At 56.3% G+C, this 17,910-nt stretch overlaps 1 protein-coding gene across 3 annotated transcripts in view; it reads left to right on the top strand.

The window, feature by feature from the left end:
• The first annotated feature begins 1,615 nt into the window (after positions 1-1,615).
• DIXDC1 (DIX domain containing 1) overlaps positions 1,616-17,910 on the top strand; it is a 31,564-nt gene continuing 15,269 nt past the window's right edge. Inside the window, exons 1-4 of one of the 3 annotated variants that reach the window (XM_029075085.2) lie at positions 1,616-1,733; positions 15,974-16,103; positions 16,267-16,392; positions 17,268-17,490. In XM_029075085.2, the coding sequence (XP_028930918.1) occupies positions 1,677-1,733; positions 15,974-16,103; positions 16,267-16,392; positions 17,268-17,490 (536 nt within the window). In that variant the 5' untranslated portion in view covers positions 1,616-1,676. Of the gene's footprint in view, positions 1,734-8,401; positions 8,558-15,973; positions 16,104-16,266; positions 16,393-17,267; positions 17,491-17,910 lie in introns of those variants that run through there. The other 2 variants (XM_029075086.2, XM_029075084.1) reach the window with 2 other exon arrangements.

The following is a 17,910-nucleotide window of genomic DNA, read 5'->3' as shown; positions in this document are numbered from 1 at the left end:
AATTTTTAATAATAACAACAACAAGTAATAATTACTTGTAGTAATGGTGCTGTTTCTTGAGTGCTTTCTATGTATCAAGCACTGTACCAAACATGGGGAAAGATATAATAATAATGTTGGTATTTGTTAAGCGCTTACTAGGTGCCAAGCACTGTTCTAAGCGCTGGGGGGGGGGGATACAGGGGAATCAGGTTGTCCCACATGGGGCTCACACACTTTTAATCCCCATTTTACAGATGAGGGAACTGAGGCCCAGAGAAGTGAAGTGACTTGCCCACAGTCACACAGCTGACAAGTGGCAGAGCCGGGAGTCGAACTCATGACCTCTGACTCCGAAGCCCAGGCTCTTTCCACTGAGCCACGCTGCTTCTAGTCAGGTCACACGCGGTCCCTCATCTCTCTTCACACTCACAATCTAAGAGGGAGGGAGAACAGATATCGAATCCCCATTGTCATACAGAAGGTAACTGAGGCACAGAGAAGTTAAGCGGCTTGCTCAAGATCACATAGCAAGCATGCTCAAGATTAGAACCCAGGGCCTCCCAGGCCTGTGCTCTTTCCACTAGGCCACACTGCTTCCCATCGTCCTGGGAAGGGAGGAGAGAGGCCAGGCATCAGCAGCGTGGTTCGGTGGAAAGAGCATGGGCTTCGGAAGCAGAGGTCATGGGTTCTAATCCCGGCTCTGCTGCTTGTCGGCGGTGTGACTTTGGGCAAATCACTTCACTTCCCTGGGCCTCAGTTACCTCATCTGTAAAATGGGGGTGGAGACTGTGAGCCCCATGTGGGACAACCTGATCACCTTGTATCCCCCCCCCCCCAGTGCTTAGAACAGTGCTTTGCATATTGTAAGCACTTAACAAATGCCATCATCATTACAGCCGGGAGTAAATCAATCAATCAGTGGTGTTTGTTGAGCGCTTATTGTGTTGCAGAGCACTGCACTAACGTCTTGGGAAAGCACAATATAGTGGAGTCCTTAGACGCAATCCCACATTCAGTCACTTGCCTGAGGTCACCCAGCAGGAGCAGGTCTAGAACCCAGCTCCCTTCCCGACTCCCAGACCCGGGTCCTGCCCGTCCCGCCCCAGACCTTGTGGAATGGCCCTGAGCATACCTAATTAGTAAAGTCGCCCTAGCTTCTCTCAAGACTTGGCCCTGCCCCACCCTACCAACCCAGAAGCTTTTTCCCCCCAACGGGGGTGGAGGGGTCACGGTGGTCCATACCCCACCGAGCCCTGAGCACTGGTGGGTCAGTATCTGAAAAAGGGCAGAGCACAAGGTCTTACAATTTAAGGGACAATGGAAATCACTTTCCTGAGTTAAGAAAAGATTGGGAGGCCCAGTGAAGGGGAGAAACTGAGGGAGCTTTGCCTGCTAGGGTCTGTCTTGACTCACCTGGGAACCTTCCCTGAGCCACAGATCTGCTCCTGTGACTGGTGGCAACTGGTAGAGGCCTGTGCCCATCGACTTGCAGGCCTAGGGGGTGGGACAGTCCTGCTCCCATCCCTTACGCCAGTTGCAGGGTCAGGTCCTCGGTCTCTCCTAAGGATCTCTCCCTTTCCTTCCCCTCTTCTTCTCTACCTCTTTCCTTCCTCCCCTCCCTCTATCTCCACAGGCCCTGGGTCTCCTTCAGCTCTGCGTCCCAAGAGTGACTTCGTGGGTCTGGCCCCCTGGGGATGGCCACCCCTGTGGTCATGGGGCCCACTAGCCCTCCACGGCCAGGCCAACCATCGGTAAGTCATTCATTCATTCAATAGTATTTATTGAGCGCTTACTATGTGCAGAGCACTGTACTAAGCGCTTGGAATGAACAAGTCGGCAACAGATAGAGACGGTCCCTGCCGTTTGACGGGCTTATGGTCTAATCGGGGGAGACGGACGGACGAGAACGATGGCGATGGATAGAGTCGAGGGGAAGGACATCTCGTAAAAACAATGGCGACTAAATAGAATCGAGGCGATGTACATTTCATTAACAAAATAAATAGGGTGATGAAAATATATACAGTTGAGCGGACGAGTACGGTGCTGAGGGGATGGGAAGGGAGAGGGGGAGGAGCAGAGGAAAATGGGGGGAAAAGAGGGTTAAGCTGCGGAGAGGTGAAGGGGGTGGTGGTAGAGGGAGTAGAGGGAGAAGAGGAGCTCAGTCTGGGAAGGCCTCTCGGAGGAGGTGAGTTTTAAGTAGGGTTTCGAAGAGGGGAAGAGAATCGGTTTGGCGATTTGAGGAGGGAGGGCGTTCCGGGACCGCGGGAGGACGCGGCCCGGGGTCGACGGCGGGATGGGCGAGACCGAGGGACGGCGAGGAGGTGGGCGGCGGAGGAGCGGAGCGTGCGGGCTGGGCGGTAGAAAGAGAGAAGGGAGGAGAGGTAGGAAGGGGCAAGGTGATGTAGAGCCTCGAAGCCTAGAGTGAGGAGTTTTTGTTTGGAGCGGAGGTCGATAGGCAACCACTGGAGTTGTTTAAGAAGGGGAGTGACATGCCCAGATCGTTTCTGCAGGAAGATGAGCCGGGCAGCGGAATGAAGAATAGACCGGAGCGGGGTGAGAGAGGAGGAAGGGAGATCAGAGAGAAGGCGATCCCCGGTAGTCTAGCGGGGATATAACGAGAGCCCGTAGCAGTAAGGTAGCCGTTTGGGTGGAGAGGAAAGGGCGGATCTTGGCGATATTGTAGAGGTGAAACCGGCAGGTCTCGGTAACGGATAGGATACGTGGGGTGAACAAGAGAGACGAGTCAAGGAGGACACCGAGATTGCGGGCCTGAGAGATGGGAAGGATGGTCGTGCCATCCACGGTGATAGGGAAGTCTGGGAGAGGACCGGGTTTGGGAGGGAAGATGATTAATTCAATCGTATTTATTGAGCGCCTACTATGTGCAGAGCACTGTCATCAAAGTGCTCGGAATGTACAGTTTGGCAACAGATAGAGACAATCCCTGCCCAATAATGGGATCACAGTCTAAACGGGGGAGACAGACAGCAAAGCAAAACAGAACAAAACAAAACAAGACAACATCATCAAGATAAATAGAATCAAGGAGATATATACCTCATTAACAAAGTAAATAGCGTAATGAATAATATATACAAATGAGCACAGTGCTGACCAGAGGGTAGGGGGGAGGGGAGGAAGAGGAGCAGAGGGAAGCGGGGGGCGCAGTCTGGGAATAATGATAATGATGATGGTATTTGTTAAGCACTTCCTATGTGCAAAGCACTGTTCTAAGCACTGGGGGCAATTCAAGTAATCAGGTTGTCCCCCGAAGGGCTCACAGTTTTAATCCCCATTTTCCAGATGAGGTAAGTGAAGCACAGAGAAGTTCAGTGACTTTGCCCAAAATCACACAGCTGACAAGCGGCGGAGCCGGGATTAGAACCCACGACCTCTGACTCTCAAGCCCGGACTCTTTCCACTGAGCCACACTGTTTCTCTAAGTCACATCTGCTTGTGCGGCCAGCCCTAGGGCCTCTGGGGTCAGCACTGGACAGATCTGGACCAGGGAGAGCTCCTGCTTCCACTTTGGTCCAGGAATTCTTCCTCCTCCAGATCCTAATAATAATGATATTTGTTAAGCACTTACTATAGGCCAGGCACCATCTTCAGTCTGTCACCAAATCCTATTGGTCCCACCTTCACAACTGTACACTACTTCATGACTGAATTGTACTTTCCAAGCATTTAGTACAGTGCCCTGCACACAGTAAGCACTCAATAAATACGATTGAACGAACGAACGAATACTAAGCACTGGGGTAGAAACAAGCAAATTGGGTTGGATACAGTCGCCGTCCCACGTGGGGCTCACAGTCCCAATCCCCATTTTTACAAATGAGGGAACTGAGGCACAGAAGTGACTTGTCCAAGGTCTTACAACAGACAAGTGGTGGAGCTGGGATTAGAACTCGTGACCTTCTGACTCCCAGGCCTGTGCTCTATCCATTATGCCATGCTACTTCATTCCTTCCCCCCACCCACTAACATCCCCTCAGGTCCTGGATCCTTAACCACAGGTTGAAAGTGTTCATTTATTATTGTTATTAATAATGATAATGTTATTTGTTAAGCACTCTGTGCCTTGCACTATACTGAACCACTGGGATATATACAAGATAATCAGGTCGGTCCCTATCCCACATGAGGCTCACAAGTCCAAGGCTAACTGTGGGAAATCAATGAATTAATCTGTGGTGTTTACTGAGCATTTTCCGGTGTGCAGAGGACTGGACTAAGTGCTTGGGAGATGGTAGACATGGTAGATGGTAGACATAGTCCCTGCTAATTCCCTGGTTCCAACTTTGATCTTCAAGACGGGCTTCTTGGGGGGAGAGAGGAAGCTACGTATAGGGGAAGCAGCGTGGCTCAGTGGCAAGAGCCTGGGCTTCGGAGTCGGAGGTCATGGGTTCGACTCCCGGCTCTGCCACTTGTCAGCTGTGTGACTGTGTGACTGTGTGTGTGACTGTGGGCAAGTCACTTCACTTCTCTGTGCCCCAGTTAAGAGAAGTAGTTATGCAGTTAAGAGAAGCAGTGTGGCACAGTGGAAAGGGCACGGGCTTTGGAGTCAGAGATCATGAGTTCAAATCCCAGCTCTGCCACTTGTCAGCTGTGTGACTGTGGGCAAGTCACTTAACTTCTCTGTGCCCCAGTTACCTCATCTGTAAAATGGGGATTAAGACTGTGAGCCCCACGTGGGACAACCTGATTCCCCTGTGTCTACCCCAGCGCTTAGAACAGTGCTCTGCACATAGTAAGCGCTTAACAAATATCAACATTATTATTCTCTGGGCCTCATCTGTAAAATGGGGATTAACTGTGAGCCTCACATGGGACAACCTGATTCCCCTGTATCTACCCCGGCGCTTAGAACAGTGCTCTGCACATAGTAAGCGCTTAACAAATACCAACATTAGCTACAGTTGGAATTCCTCCGTGGAAATGGGCTTCTGGAAAGTCCCCCATTATTGCATCGTGTTTCACGGCCGTTCCTCCGTGATGGCGCTGGTCCCGGCGGCGGGCAATTTCAGGCTGCAGGGACCCAGGTCGCCCAGCAGATGGCGCCGGTTCCGGCGGCGGGCAGGATCAGGCTGCAGAGGCTCAGGTCGCCCAGCAGATGGCGCTGGTCCCGACGGCGGGCAGGCTCAGGCTGCAGAGGCTCAGGCCGCCCAGCAGATGGCGCCGGCAGCAGGCAGGATCAGGCCTGAAGGCCCCAGCCGCCCAGCAGATGGCGCTGGTCCCGGCGGCGGGCAGGCTCAGGCTGCAGGGACCCAGGGTGCCCAGCAGATGGCGCTGGTCCCGACGGCGGACAGGCTCAGGCTGCAGAGGCTCAGGCCGCCCGGAAGATGGCGCTGGTCCCGGCGGCGGGCAGGATCAGGGTGCAGGGACACGAGTTGCCCAGCAGATGGCGCTGGTCCCGGCGGAGGAGAGCAGGCTCAGGGGGCAGAGGCTCAGACCGCCCAGCAGGTGTCGCTGGTCGCAGCAGCCCTCATCTGGCCGCCCCGCGGGCGGGGCGGGTCCGGCTGCGCGCACCATCGGGCTGCAGGGACCCAGGTCGTCCAGAAGATGGCGCTGGGGGCGGCAGCCTAGCAGGCGCTTACTATGTGCACAGCACTGTACTAAGCGCTAGGAATGGACAATTCGGCAACAGATAAGACAGTCCCTGTCCATGGACGGGCTTACAGTCTAATCAGGGGAGACGGAAGGACAAAAAGCAAAGGCGGGCCGGCCGGCGGCTCATTTGTGGCCTGGAAAATATAATAAACCCAGTGACGTGAACGCGTCAAGCCTGACGAATCAGGATCCAACAGCCGGTTTCCCGGCCAGCGGACCAGACAGACCCGTCCCCGGGGAAAGAGGGCAGCTGGCAATTCGTCTCGTCCATTTTGTTCATTCATTTATTTAGTCAGTCAATCGTATTTGATAATTATTTAAAATCACTTTTAAATTATTTAATTTATTGCTTAGTACAGTGCTTGACAAATACTATTATTAGTAGTAGTATTAATAAGCACTTAATGTGTGCAAAGCACTGCTAAGCGCTTGAGAGAGTGCATTATAACGATAAACAGGAACATTCCCTGCCCACGACGAGCTTCAGGGGGCCTGTCTCTGTCTTGAGGGGCAGACAGACTGACTGACGCTGGGCTTCATTGGTTTAATAATATTTATTGAGCGCTTACTATGTGCAGAGCACTGTACTAAGCACTTGGGCTGACAGGCAGGGGAACGCACGGCCCCTCAGGCCCCGGCTCCTCTCTGGACCCCTCTGCCACAGACTCGGGCAGGATCCCGGACCCTGGCCCTGACTCAAACCCGAACCCCGTACCCAAGTGTAGCCTCTAAGCCCGATACTCACTACTGCCCGTTTGTGTTAATAATAATAATGTTGGTATTTGTTAGCGATTACTATGTGCCGAGCACTGTTCTAAGCACTGGGGTAGATACAGGGTAATCAGGTTGTCCCACATGAGGCTCATAGTCTTCATCCCCATTTTACAGATGAGGTCACTGAAGCACCGAGAAGTGAAGTGACTTCCCAAAGTCACCCAGCTGATAGGTGGTGGAGCAGGGATTAGAACCCATGACCCCTAAGCCCAAGGTCCTTCCACTGAACCACACTGCTTCTCTTGTGTTCCCATCTGAACCCCACGGGCAGGGGTGGACTGGCTTCTCCCCAATAAATCCCTGGATAAATAATCATAATAAATAATAACTGTGGTATTTGTTAAGTGCTTACTGTGTGCCAGGCACTGCACAAAGTACTGGGGTGGATACAAGCAAATTGGGTTGGATATAGTCCCTGCCCCACATGGCCCTCACTATCTTAGTCCTTATTTTACAGACGAGGGAACTGAGGCACAGAAGTGACCTGCCCACGGTCACACAACAGACAAGTGGTGGAGTCGGGATTAGAACTCACGACCTTCTGCCTCCCAGGCCTGTGCTCTATCCACTCGGCCATGCTGCTTGAGAGCTGGGGGAGGAGGGCAGAAGGGGCTCGGGGTTGGGGAAAGCCTCTTGGCGGGTGGGAAGGAAGTGGCTTTTTGGGTGGGCTTTGCTCGAGGGGGAGGAACGTGGTGTGGTGAAGCTGAGGAAGAGGACGATTCAGATGGGGAAATAATAATAATAATGATGGTATTTGTTAAGCGCTTACTATGTGCCAAGCCCTATTCTCAGCGCTGGGGTAGATACAAGGTAATCAGATTGTCCCACCTGGGGCTCACAGTCTTTACCCCCCTTTTCCAGATGAGGTCACTGAGGCGCAGAGAAGTGAAATGACTTGCCCAAAGCTGACAAGTGGCGGAGGCGGGATTAGAACCCACGACCTCCGACTCCCAAACCCGCGCGCTTTCCACGACGCCACGCTGTGTCCTATCGTACCCTCCCGAGCGCTTACTACAGTCCTCTGCGCATCGTAAGGGCTCGATAAATGCCACTGCTTGTGCTCCCCCCCGCCCCGCCCGCGACTTGTCAGCTCGTTGCGGGCAGGGAAGGCGTCTGCTTATTGTTCTATCGAGCTCTCCAGAGCGCTTCGTTGGGTGCTGTGCACACGGGGGGCGCTCAATAAATACGATCGAAGGAAGGAATGAAAGAAAAGGGGGGCGGGAGAAGCGCACGTGGAATGTGTGTGTGCCCGGGTGGGTCCATAGGTCCGACGGGGGTTGGTGGTCTTGAATCTGCGAGAGAGAGAGATGTCCTGGATTCGATTTATCTTGATAATGTCTTGTTTTTGCTTTGTTTTCTTTCGTTTTGCCCTCCGTCTCCCCGCTTTAGCCTGTGAGCCCGTGGCTGGGCAGCGATGGCCTCCCTCTGTTGCCGAATTGTCCATTCCGAGCGCTTAGCCCAGTGCTCTGCACATCGTGACGGTGGGCCGGTCACTTCACTTCTCTGTGCCTCAGTTCCCTCATCTGTCAAATGGGGAGGACGCCTGGGAGCCTCCCGTGGGACCCACCTGCTGACCCTGGATCTCCCCCAGCGCTCTGAACAGTGCTCGGCACAGAGCAGGCGCTTATCAAATGCTAACATTATTCGCGTAAGCGGCTCAATCAAGACGAATGAATGAATGAATGAATGAATGAGTGTGTGTAAGAGAGTGTGTGTGTGTGTGCGCGCGCACGCCTCCCCCTCCCGCCCCCCCCCAAGCCGGCTTGTTTCCATAGAAACGTGCGGCTGTGCCCGGGCCGGGCCGGTCCCTCCCCCCGTGCCCCGTTGCCGGTGCGGTCCCCCCCGCGGGTGGGTCCGGCGGGTCCCGGCGCCGGTGAGCATGCCCAGTGCTCGCTCCGCCCAGGCCCGGGCTCCGGCCCGAGGAGGGGGCGGGCGGAGGGCCGGGGGCTCCGGGGGGTCCCCGCCGGCCCACCCAGGCCCCGGCCTTTGTCTGGGGGCCCGCGGCCACCGGCCGGGCGGAGGGAGCGCCCCGGGCCCGGCACCGCCGCCGGGAGGACCGGGAGGAGGGCTGGAGGAGGAGCAGGAGGAGGCGACCGGCCCAGCCCGGTCTGGGGGAGTCGGAGCGATGCTGACCTGCCTGACCCGGGGGAGCGGCCTGGACACCCCGCAGGAGGGCTTAACCGAGGTAACCCCCCGGACCCCGGGGGCTGCAAACTGGGCTCAACTCTCCCCGAGGATCCCCGCGGGCCGGGGTGGGGGGTCGGGGGCTGGGCGGCTGCCGGGGGGAGCATCGGCGGGAGGCAGAGGGCGGGAGGAAACCGCCGAAGGGCCGGTCCTTCCAACCCCTAGGCAGTACACGCCCTCAGCCCCCGGGGTCCCGAGCCCCTTTCCTCCCTTCCCACCCCAGACCGAGCCCTCAGGGACGGTGCTGTGGGGAGGGGGCGCCTTGAGCCGCGAAATTCCAGCCCAGATGGACCGGGGTGGGAGGGGAGAGATTCCTCCCTGCCTTCTCCTTCCTCGAACCCCTCTAGGGGAGGGTGTTCTGAGACCCCTTTCCTTCCCCCTGCCGCTGCGGGACCGGCCCCGGCCCAGGCCTTGTCTCCCCCCCACCCCTTAATTCCTGTTTCCAATTAAGGATTCCTGCCTGCAGAGCCTCAGGCCCCTTCCTGCCCGACTCTGGACACGTCGACCAGAGCTGCTAATCAGTCAGGCTAGTCGGGCGTGAACTCCTCTGTGGGCCGGTTTGCTGCTCCCACGGGCCGGTGGTCAGCGAGCAGCAGGCCGAGAAGGAGAGGATGAGACACTCCGGTCTCGGGGACGCCTCGGGGCACCCGGGGCCATCAGGCCCGCAGCTTAAATAAGAATAACCATGATGGTGGTATCTGTTCCGTGCCAAGCCCTGTACCAAGCGCTGGCCAGACGCAGTCCCTGTCCCACACGGGGTTCACAGTCTAAGCAGGCGGGAGAATAGGTATGTAATGTCCATTTTACAGATGAGGAAGGTATGGTATTGTGCATAAGCGCTGTGGGACTAAGGGTGTCGCTTAACAAATACCAACATGATTCACATTATTATAGCAAGTCCTTAAGGGATATAGATCCCAGTGCATAGGCGATGCAGTAGGGAAGGACGGAGAGGGAAAATGAGGACGTAGTCGGGGAAGGCTTCTTGAAGGAGATGTAATTTTAGGAGGGCTTTGAAGGTGGGGAGAGCAGCGGACTAGTCATCAAATGTGGAGGGGGAGGGGGTTCCAGGCCTGAGGGGCGATTTGAGCAAGGGTCGGTGGTGAGATAGATGAGAGGGCAGTACAGAGAGTAGGTTGGCATTAGAGGAGTGAAATGTGAGGATTGGGTTTAGTCGGAGATCTGCGAGTGATAGAGGAGGGAGCGACCTGATTGGGTGCCTTAAAGTCCATGGTGAGGAGTTTTTGTTTGTCGTGGGGGATGGATGAGGTTTTTGAGCAGAGAGGAGATATGGACCGAATGGTTTTTCTGAAAAATGATCCGGGCAGCCGGGTGAGGTATGGACCCGAGCGGAGAGAGACAGGAGGCAGGGAGGTTGGCGAGGAGGCTGATGCAGTAGTTGAGCGGGATAGAATAAGTGCTTGGATCGGGGTGGACGGAGAAGAAAGGCTGGATTCTAGAACCGTTGCGCCGGTAGAACCGACAGGATTGAGCAACATCGAGCGCGAGACTCACACAGTGAATTACCCAGATAATTCTGGCCGTGGTGGGTCTGTTGGGTCAGCCGGCCTCTGGGTTTTGGCTGTGCAGCCTAGCTGCAGAATCCTCCCCACCCCCCTTCAGTGGAGCGGATTGGGACTGGGGGGGGTGGGCGTCGAAGGGACCTGGCCTTCCTTCTAGGATGACCAGAGGGCCCCTCCCCAAAGGCTGCGGGAGGGCAGCCCGGCTTCCCATCTGTTCCCAGGCCCGTTTGTGGCCGGTGCCGTGGGCGAAACGGAGGCGGGGGAGAAGAAAGATAAGATTTGTCCTTCCTCCCCAGTGTCCAGCGTGGGACAAAGCAAACAGCAGGCGGGCGGACCGGCCGGCCGACCCTGACCTCCCTGCGTGGGGCGCACCGGGACATCCTTGAGAACATTGGCCGCTCTGCCATCACCCGGGTCAGCCCGGGCTGTTTCTCCTGTTTGGGTCTCCCACGGCCCAGCCTTAACCACACAGCCCTCCTGCCCCCCTGGAGAGGACAAAGGGCTGATCAGCCAACACGCCCTCCTCCCCTGCCCCAGTATATAGCAGCCTGGTAATAATCATAATAACTGGGATCTTTACTAAGCACTTACTCTGTGCTAAATGCTCTGCAAAGCACTGGAGTAGATGGAAGACAATCAGACCAGACCCAATCCCTGTCCCCTGAGGGGCTCCCGGTCTGCTCTGCCGGGAAAAAGACCCCAAACCTTAGAATTCTCCAGGCCCCGGGTAACCAACTGCAAGGGTATTTTGTCCCCTGAAGACAGAAGGGTAGTCAACCAGTCAATCTCATTTGTTGAGCGCTTACTGTGTGCAGAGCATTAAACTAAGCTCTTGGGAGAGCACAATATAACAAACACATTCTCTGTCCACAGCAAGCTTACAGTTTAGAGGGGGAGACAGACAATAGTATAAATAAATAAAAATGGCATATGTACATAACTGCCGTGGAGCTGGGGGGGGGATGAATAAAAGAAGCAAGTCAGGGTGACGCAGAAGGGAGTGGGAAAAAAAGGAAAAGAGGGCTTAATCAGGGAAGGCCTCTTGGAGGAGATGTGCCTTCAATAAGGCTTTGCAGGGAGGGAGAGAGTAAATTGTCAGTCGGATCCGAAGAGGGAGGGCGTTCCAGGGCAGGGGCAGGATGTGGGCGAGAGATCGGCGGCGAGATAGGCGAGGTCGAGGTACGGTGAGAAATTTAGCATTAGAGGAGTGAAGTGTGTGGGCTGGGTTGTAGTAGGAGAGGGCGGTGAGGTCAGTCGCATTGGAAGTCAGAAGTTCTCTGGCTCCAACTGTGGATGGTGGGGGATGGGGGATGGCCCATGGGATAGAGGGAGGCCTGTAGTCTTAATCAATCACTGATATTTGTCGATCGATCGATCAATTGTATTTATCGAGCGCTTACTTTGCACAGAGCATCGTACGAAGCACTTGGGAGAGCACAGCACAAAAGAGTAGGTAGAGACCGTCCCTGCCCACAGAGAGCTCAACAGACTAGAGGGGGAGACGGGCATTAAAATAAATTACAGATGGAGATGACATAAGGGCCCCTGAGGCTGGGGGAGGGGTGATAATAAATAAATAATGTAAGATGCTTTGGTAATAAAAGCACCACCCAGAAACATTGGTATAATTATTTCTAAGTGCTTAGTAGAGCTCTGCACCCAGTAAGCATTCAGTAAATACGATTGATTGAATGAATGAATGGAGCAGACTCCTCCTCTAGACTGAAAGCTTACTGTGGGCAGGGAAAGTGCCTACCGACTCAGTTGTACTGTATTCATTCGTTCATTCAATCGTATTTATTGAATACTTACTGTGTGCAGAGCACTAAGCGCTTGGGAGAGTGCCGTGCAACAATAAGCGGACACCTTCCCGGCCCACAACAAGCACTGTACTCTCCCAAGCGTTGAGAACAGTGCTTCGTCCCCAGTAAGTGTTCAGTAAATATGATTGATTGATCTGATTAGTTGACCGGCCCCTTCAATCTCTCCTCCACTCCACCCGACCCCCGCAGTCCGTCCAACCCTGATGAACATGGCCAGCTCTTTCCTCTGGGAAGCAGTCCCAGCCCATGAGGGCCAGGCCAGGGCAGCGGGAAAAGGAGCGGGTCTAGGGGGGTTGGTGGTTATTGGGGGACACTTAGTTGCGGGGGGCCCTTACCCCCACCCCCCATCCCCAGGCCTCTCTCCCGAGATAGAGAGGAACAGGGAGCCTCTTCCAGCCCAGACCCAGATCTGCCCTCTGGCCGTGTTGTTGCTGCTGCTGCTAAAGAGCCAGACAGCCGGTTTAGGCTTGTGCGGGGACAAAGGGTCTCCGCCCCACCTCCCCCTCCCCAGCCAGCCGCCTCAGCAGACTCTTCCCTGGCTCCGTGCCCACGGGGGCTGCGGCCAGAACAGCGGAGCAGGTGGTCTGGATGGAAGCTGTCGGGCCGGAGGCCACCGCCTTCTGTTGGGCCGGGATGAAGGCAGAGCGGGCTCGTGGTTCCGGCCCCCCGCTTTCCAGAGGGGCCACAGACCGAGCAGCCTCGCCGTGGCCTCGCTCTGGAGGGTGGGAGCCCAAGCGGTTCCCGGTGGCCGCTTTCGTGGGGAGGGGGGACACAGGAAGGTGGACGCAGCCAACCAGATGGGGTTGGGCTGGGGCCCCACCCACCCTTTTCTTTCCCCTGCCCCCCAACTCTGGGGGTCCCCATGAGCTCAGGCCCGGCTTCTTGACTCGCCGCCCCGGGATCCGGACCTGGATCGGACAGCTGATCCGGAAGACCGGTGAGGGGATGGAGCTCATTCCCTGGGCCGGACTCTGCACGCAGAAAACGTTTGACACAGTGGACATTGCTGGGCAGAGCAAACCCGTCATGCGGAAAACCCCGCTCGCTTTGCACAGGCAACTTAGCTGCCCACAGGAAATACGTCACACAGTTAACCTCGCTCCACGCAGTCAACTGCACACAGTCAGCTGTGCTGCACACAGTAATAATAATAATAATTATAATGATGGTATTTGTTAAGCATTTACTATGTGCCAGGCACTGTACTAAGCTCTGGAGTGAATACAACCAAATCGAGTTGGACGTAGTCCCTTGAGACGTGGGGCTCACAGTCTCAATCCCCATATTCCAGATGAGGTCACTGAAGCACAGAGATGTCAAGTGACTTGCCCAAGGTCACACAGCAGGCAAGTGGCGGAGCCGGGAATAGAACCCATGACCTCCTAACTCTGGAAGGTCCATGCTTTATCCACTACACCATGGTTCTGGCCATGAAGAAGGTTGCTGCTTCTCCTGCGCTGCACACTGTGCTGTACACAGTAAACATGGTGCTACACACAGTCAACTTTGCTACACACAGTAAACAATTCACACGATAAACTTGGCTGTCCATGTTACCCTTGCCGCACACAACTTAAGCCTCTGTGCACCCAGGGAATATACCCCAGCACATGAAAAAGTTCCCTGCATATAGTAAACTGCCCACAATAAACTGTACATGGTGAATACCATGACACCCGGCGCATTTCTGTGCACTCAGGAAACCTCACTGCACCCAGAAGGCCCCACACACAGCCCACACTGCCTCCAGGAAGCTGCGGGGCTCCAAGGTGTCAGGTTTGACCGTGACCTCTGGGGGACCCCTGGTCGCCCCCCAAGCCCGAGGGGCTGCAGGCACCGGACCGAACTGGAGGAAATTCTCCCTGCTCAACCCCAGCTCCTCCTCAGGGATGGCTGTTGCCCTGAGTCTGGCTGGTGGAGCCCCTTCCCCAGGGAGGAGGCGGGCAACAGCCTGCCAGACCTCAGGGGCTGGGAGAGGTGACCCTGGGGGTCAAGGTGCCTTACACACACACACACACACACACACACACACACACACGTCTGGCCCTCCCCGGGGAGCTCTGGAGAACTCTGCCGAGTGTCTGGTTTCCTTGAGGCAGTCACTGGATCCATTAGGGCTCCCCTGGGGCCATCTTGGGGGGCTCTTCACAGATGCCCACTGCACTGCCCCTCAGCCTTGGGCCGCAGAGGAGCCAGGCACTGGTGAGGGATGCAGCTTGCCCCAACCCAAACCCTGCCCCAGCCTCCACCATGCCTTGTCTGTCTCTCCCCAGTCAGCCTCTGCCCAGACTGCCCAACACTTGCCCCAGGCCCTGCCCCAGCCCCTGCTTCAGCCCACCCACCTCCAGTCCTGTCCAGGTCCAAAGGAGACAAAGCTGGCCCCTTGTCACCCTGCCCTCCCACCCTGCCCAGTCACCAGTCTCCATAGGACAAATCAGTCAATCATATTTATTGAGCGCTTACTATGTGCAGAGTGCTGTACACTTGGGAGAGTATAACAGTATAACACAACAATAGACACATTCCCTGCCCATGACAAGCTTACAGTCTAGAGGGGGAGAAAGACATTATGATAAATAAATTACAGATGTGTACATAAGTGTCATGTGGATGGGGGAGGGGGGTGAATAAAAGGAGCAAGTCAGGGTGACAGAGTGGGAAAAGAGGAAATGAGGGCTTAGTCAGGGAAGGCCTCTTAGAGGAGGTGTCTTCAATAAGGCTTCAGAGGTGGGGAGAGTCATTGTCCAATAGAAGGGGAGAGCATTCCAGGTCCTAAGCAAGGTGTGGGAGAGCAAGGTGTGGCCAAATAGAGGAGCTCAAGGTAAAGTGAGTAGGTTGGCATTAGGGGAGCAAGGTGTGTGTGAACTAGGCTGTAGTAGGCGAGCAGTGAGGTGAGGTAGGAGGGGGCAAGGTAATCGAGGACTTTAAAGCTGATGGTGAGGAGTTTCTGTTTGATACGGAAGTGGTTGGGCAACCACCGGAGGTTCTTGAGGGATGAGGAAACATGGCCTGAACATTTCTGTAGAAAAAGGACCCGGGCAGCAGAGTGAAGTATGAACTGGAGCAGGGGAGAGAAAGGAGGCAGGGAGGTCAGCGAGGAGGCTGATACGTAACCGAGGCGGGAAAGGAGAAGTGCTTGGATTAACATGGAAGCAGTTTGGATGGAGAGGAAAGGGCCGATTATAGTGATGTTGTGAAGGCTGGACCGACAGGATTGAATATGTTGTGATCACATCCAGCTGGATGCTCTTAGCCTAGCGCTTCTGGGTTTGCACTGGGTCACCGCACGCAGACTATCTCTCCTCTATTGTGCGTCGGCAGTTGGTGTCTGCTCGCCTCCTCTATTGGACTGCAAGCTCTTCGAGGACAGGTTCTGTGTCTCCTGCTTCTTCTGTATATTCCAAAAGTCCAATTCAGCACTCTGCATCCAGTAGGTGCTTAGTACAGGACTCTCCACTCAGCACTGCACCCAGTTGGTGCCCAGTTTAGTGCTCCGCACACAGTAGGCAACCAGTACAGTGCTCTGCACACGGTAGGTGCCCAGGACAGTGCTCTGCAAAGAGTAGGTGCCCAGTACAGTGCTCTGCACACAGTAGGCAGCCGGTACAGGGCTCTCCAGGCATTAAGGGTTCAATAAACAATGATTAAGAAGAGGAGGAGGAGGAGTTGATAGGAGCTAATGGAGAGCGAAGCCTGTGCCCAGGGGCTGCTGAGCCTAAATCAGATCCATTGCCCGGGAGAATCACTAACAGAGACCCTGGAGGGCAGCCAATGGGGTGAGGGTCTGGTCTGGGAGGGAGCGAGGGAGGAGGGAAGACAACTGAGGAGCTCCCCCGCCCCCCACCACTACCGGGAAGAACCCAGATCCCGGTAGACCCCGGATCCATACTGGCTTTGGGGACTCCTGCCCTCCCAGCCTCCCTCCGACTCTAGACCGTTGGTTGGTCGCGAGCAGGGAATGTATCTGTTTATTGCTGTATTGTCCTTTCCCTGGCTCTTAGTACAGTGCTTCACACAGAGTAAGGACTAAATAAATAGGTCGGACTGAACCCTCCTCTGGGCGTTTTTCAGAACCAGCTGCAGACGTACGTGGCCTGGGTGAACGGCCAGCTGAAGAAGAGGCCGGCGGTGCGGCCCGTGCAGGACCTGCGGCAGGACCTGCGCAGTGGCGTCGTCCTGGCGTGTCTCATCGAGATTGTGGGTCGGTACCCGAGGGGAAGACCGCCGCCCCGTCACACCCCGCCCCAGAACCCCCTCCCTTGCCCTCCGCGCCCGATGGTCCGGCTCCCAGATCCCGCCCCATCCCCGCCGGGCCCCGGACCCCCCCCCCCCCCCGCCCACCAGCCACGATGTGTTTCCCGCAGCCGGGGAGAAGCTGAGCGGCATCCAGGCAAGCCCCAGCAGCCAGCAGGAGATGCGGGCCAACGTGGACAAGGTGCTGCAGTTCGTGGCCTCCAGGAAGATCCGCATGCACCAGACCTCGGCCAAAGGTCGGCGGGGCTCCCGGCCGGGGGTGGATATGGGGGCGCAGGGAGGGGTACGAAGGCAAATGGAGAAATCCCGCCGCAAGATCTCATGGCCTGAAGAAGGCGTGTTCCGAGCCCCGACCGCAGAGAGCTGGAGGGCAGGGCCCGGCAGGGATTCATTCCGGTTTTAGGACGGTATCTGTCTGGCCTGGCTTTCCGGGGGTCCGTGGGGACCGGAGCTTGGCTGCTGGCATTGGGGAGGGGGGTCTTCCCAGGTGTCTCTGCTCTGGCCTAGGCCCCCGGTCAGGCAGTCAGTCCATCTACATGAGCGCTTCCTGTGAGCAGGGCACTACACTAAGCCCTGTGCTAAGACACATTCACTGCCCACAACGAGCTTACAGACTAGAGGGGCAGACAGACATGAATAGAAATAAATAAAATGACAGATAGGGACATAAGTGCTGTGGGGCTGGGAGGGGAGATGAAGAAAGGGAGCGAGTCAGGGCGACGCAGAAGGGAGAGGGAGACGAACAAAGGATGGCCTCCCGGAGTCCAGCCTGGGAGGGTGGAGCTGGGGGAATTGGGGCTCCTTTCTTTGCTGGTGTGGGGGTGCCTTGAGGCCCTAGCCCTTGGACCCGTTTGACCCTGACCAGTTTGATCTCTGCATTGCCCACTCTGATGGACCCCCCTCCCCCACCAAGGGTTCCCCAAAAGTCGTCTCCCTGTCCCCCTCTCTCTGTCCAGAGCAGGAGCGCGAGGGGGATCTGGGGAGCCGCTCCTTCAGCCCGCCTGACCCTTTGTCTCGGCTACTGCTGAGACTGGGGGAGCCCGAGTGTTTCCCTCCCACCGGCCCCCCCCCCACACACCCCTACCCCGGCTTGCCCTCTGCTCTGTCCCAGACATCGTGGATGGGAACCTCAAGTCGATCATGCGTCTGGTCCTGGCTCTGGCGGCCCACTTCAAGCCCGGCTCCGGCCAAGGGCCAGCGCGTGGCCCGGCCCCCCAGCCCGGCTATCGGCCCCCCTGCGCTGCCGCCGTGGCCCAGACCGCCGCCGCCGCCCTGGCCGAGGTGTGTCACGATGTGTCGCGGTCCGGGCGAGAGGTCTTCCGCTTCCGCCAGAGGTAAGCGTCGTCGCTGGCTGGCCTGACCAACCCAGGGTGGGGGCTCCTTTCCCTGGTAGCCCCTGGCCCTGGGGCGGCCCAAGCCAGAAGTCGGGGGGAAGGGGGTACAGGATGGGAGGGAAGGAGAACTCGGATGGGGGATGGGGCTGTCAATCCAGAAGGTTGACACAGCCTGGTGGAATGAACACAGGCCTGGGAGCCAGGAGACCTGGGTACCAATCCCGACTCTTGCCATCTGTCAGCTGTGTGAACTTGGGCAAGCCGCTTCACTTTTGTGCCTCAGTTACCTAATCTATAAAATGGGGATTGAGACTGGGAGCCCTGTGAGGGTCAGGGATCATGTCCCACCCGATTATCATGTAACCCCAGCGCTTAATAAGGTGCTTGGCACGTAATAAACGCCTAACAAATACCATAAAA

This window comes from Ornithorhynchus anatinus, chromosome 11 (genome assembly GCF_004115215.2).
Source record: "Ornithorhynchus anatinus isolate Pmale09 chromosome 11, mOrnAna1.pri.v4, whole genome shotgun sequence".
Classification (NCBI taxonomy): domain Eukaryota; kingdom Metazoa; phylum Chordata; class Mammalia; order Monotremata; family Ornithorhynchidae; genus Ornithorhynchus; species Ornithorhynchus anatinus.
Note: the sequence above shows the minus strand (reverse complement) of the source record. Positions and strands in the feature narration are given on the sequence as shown.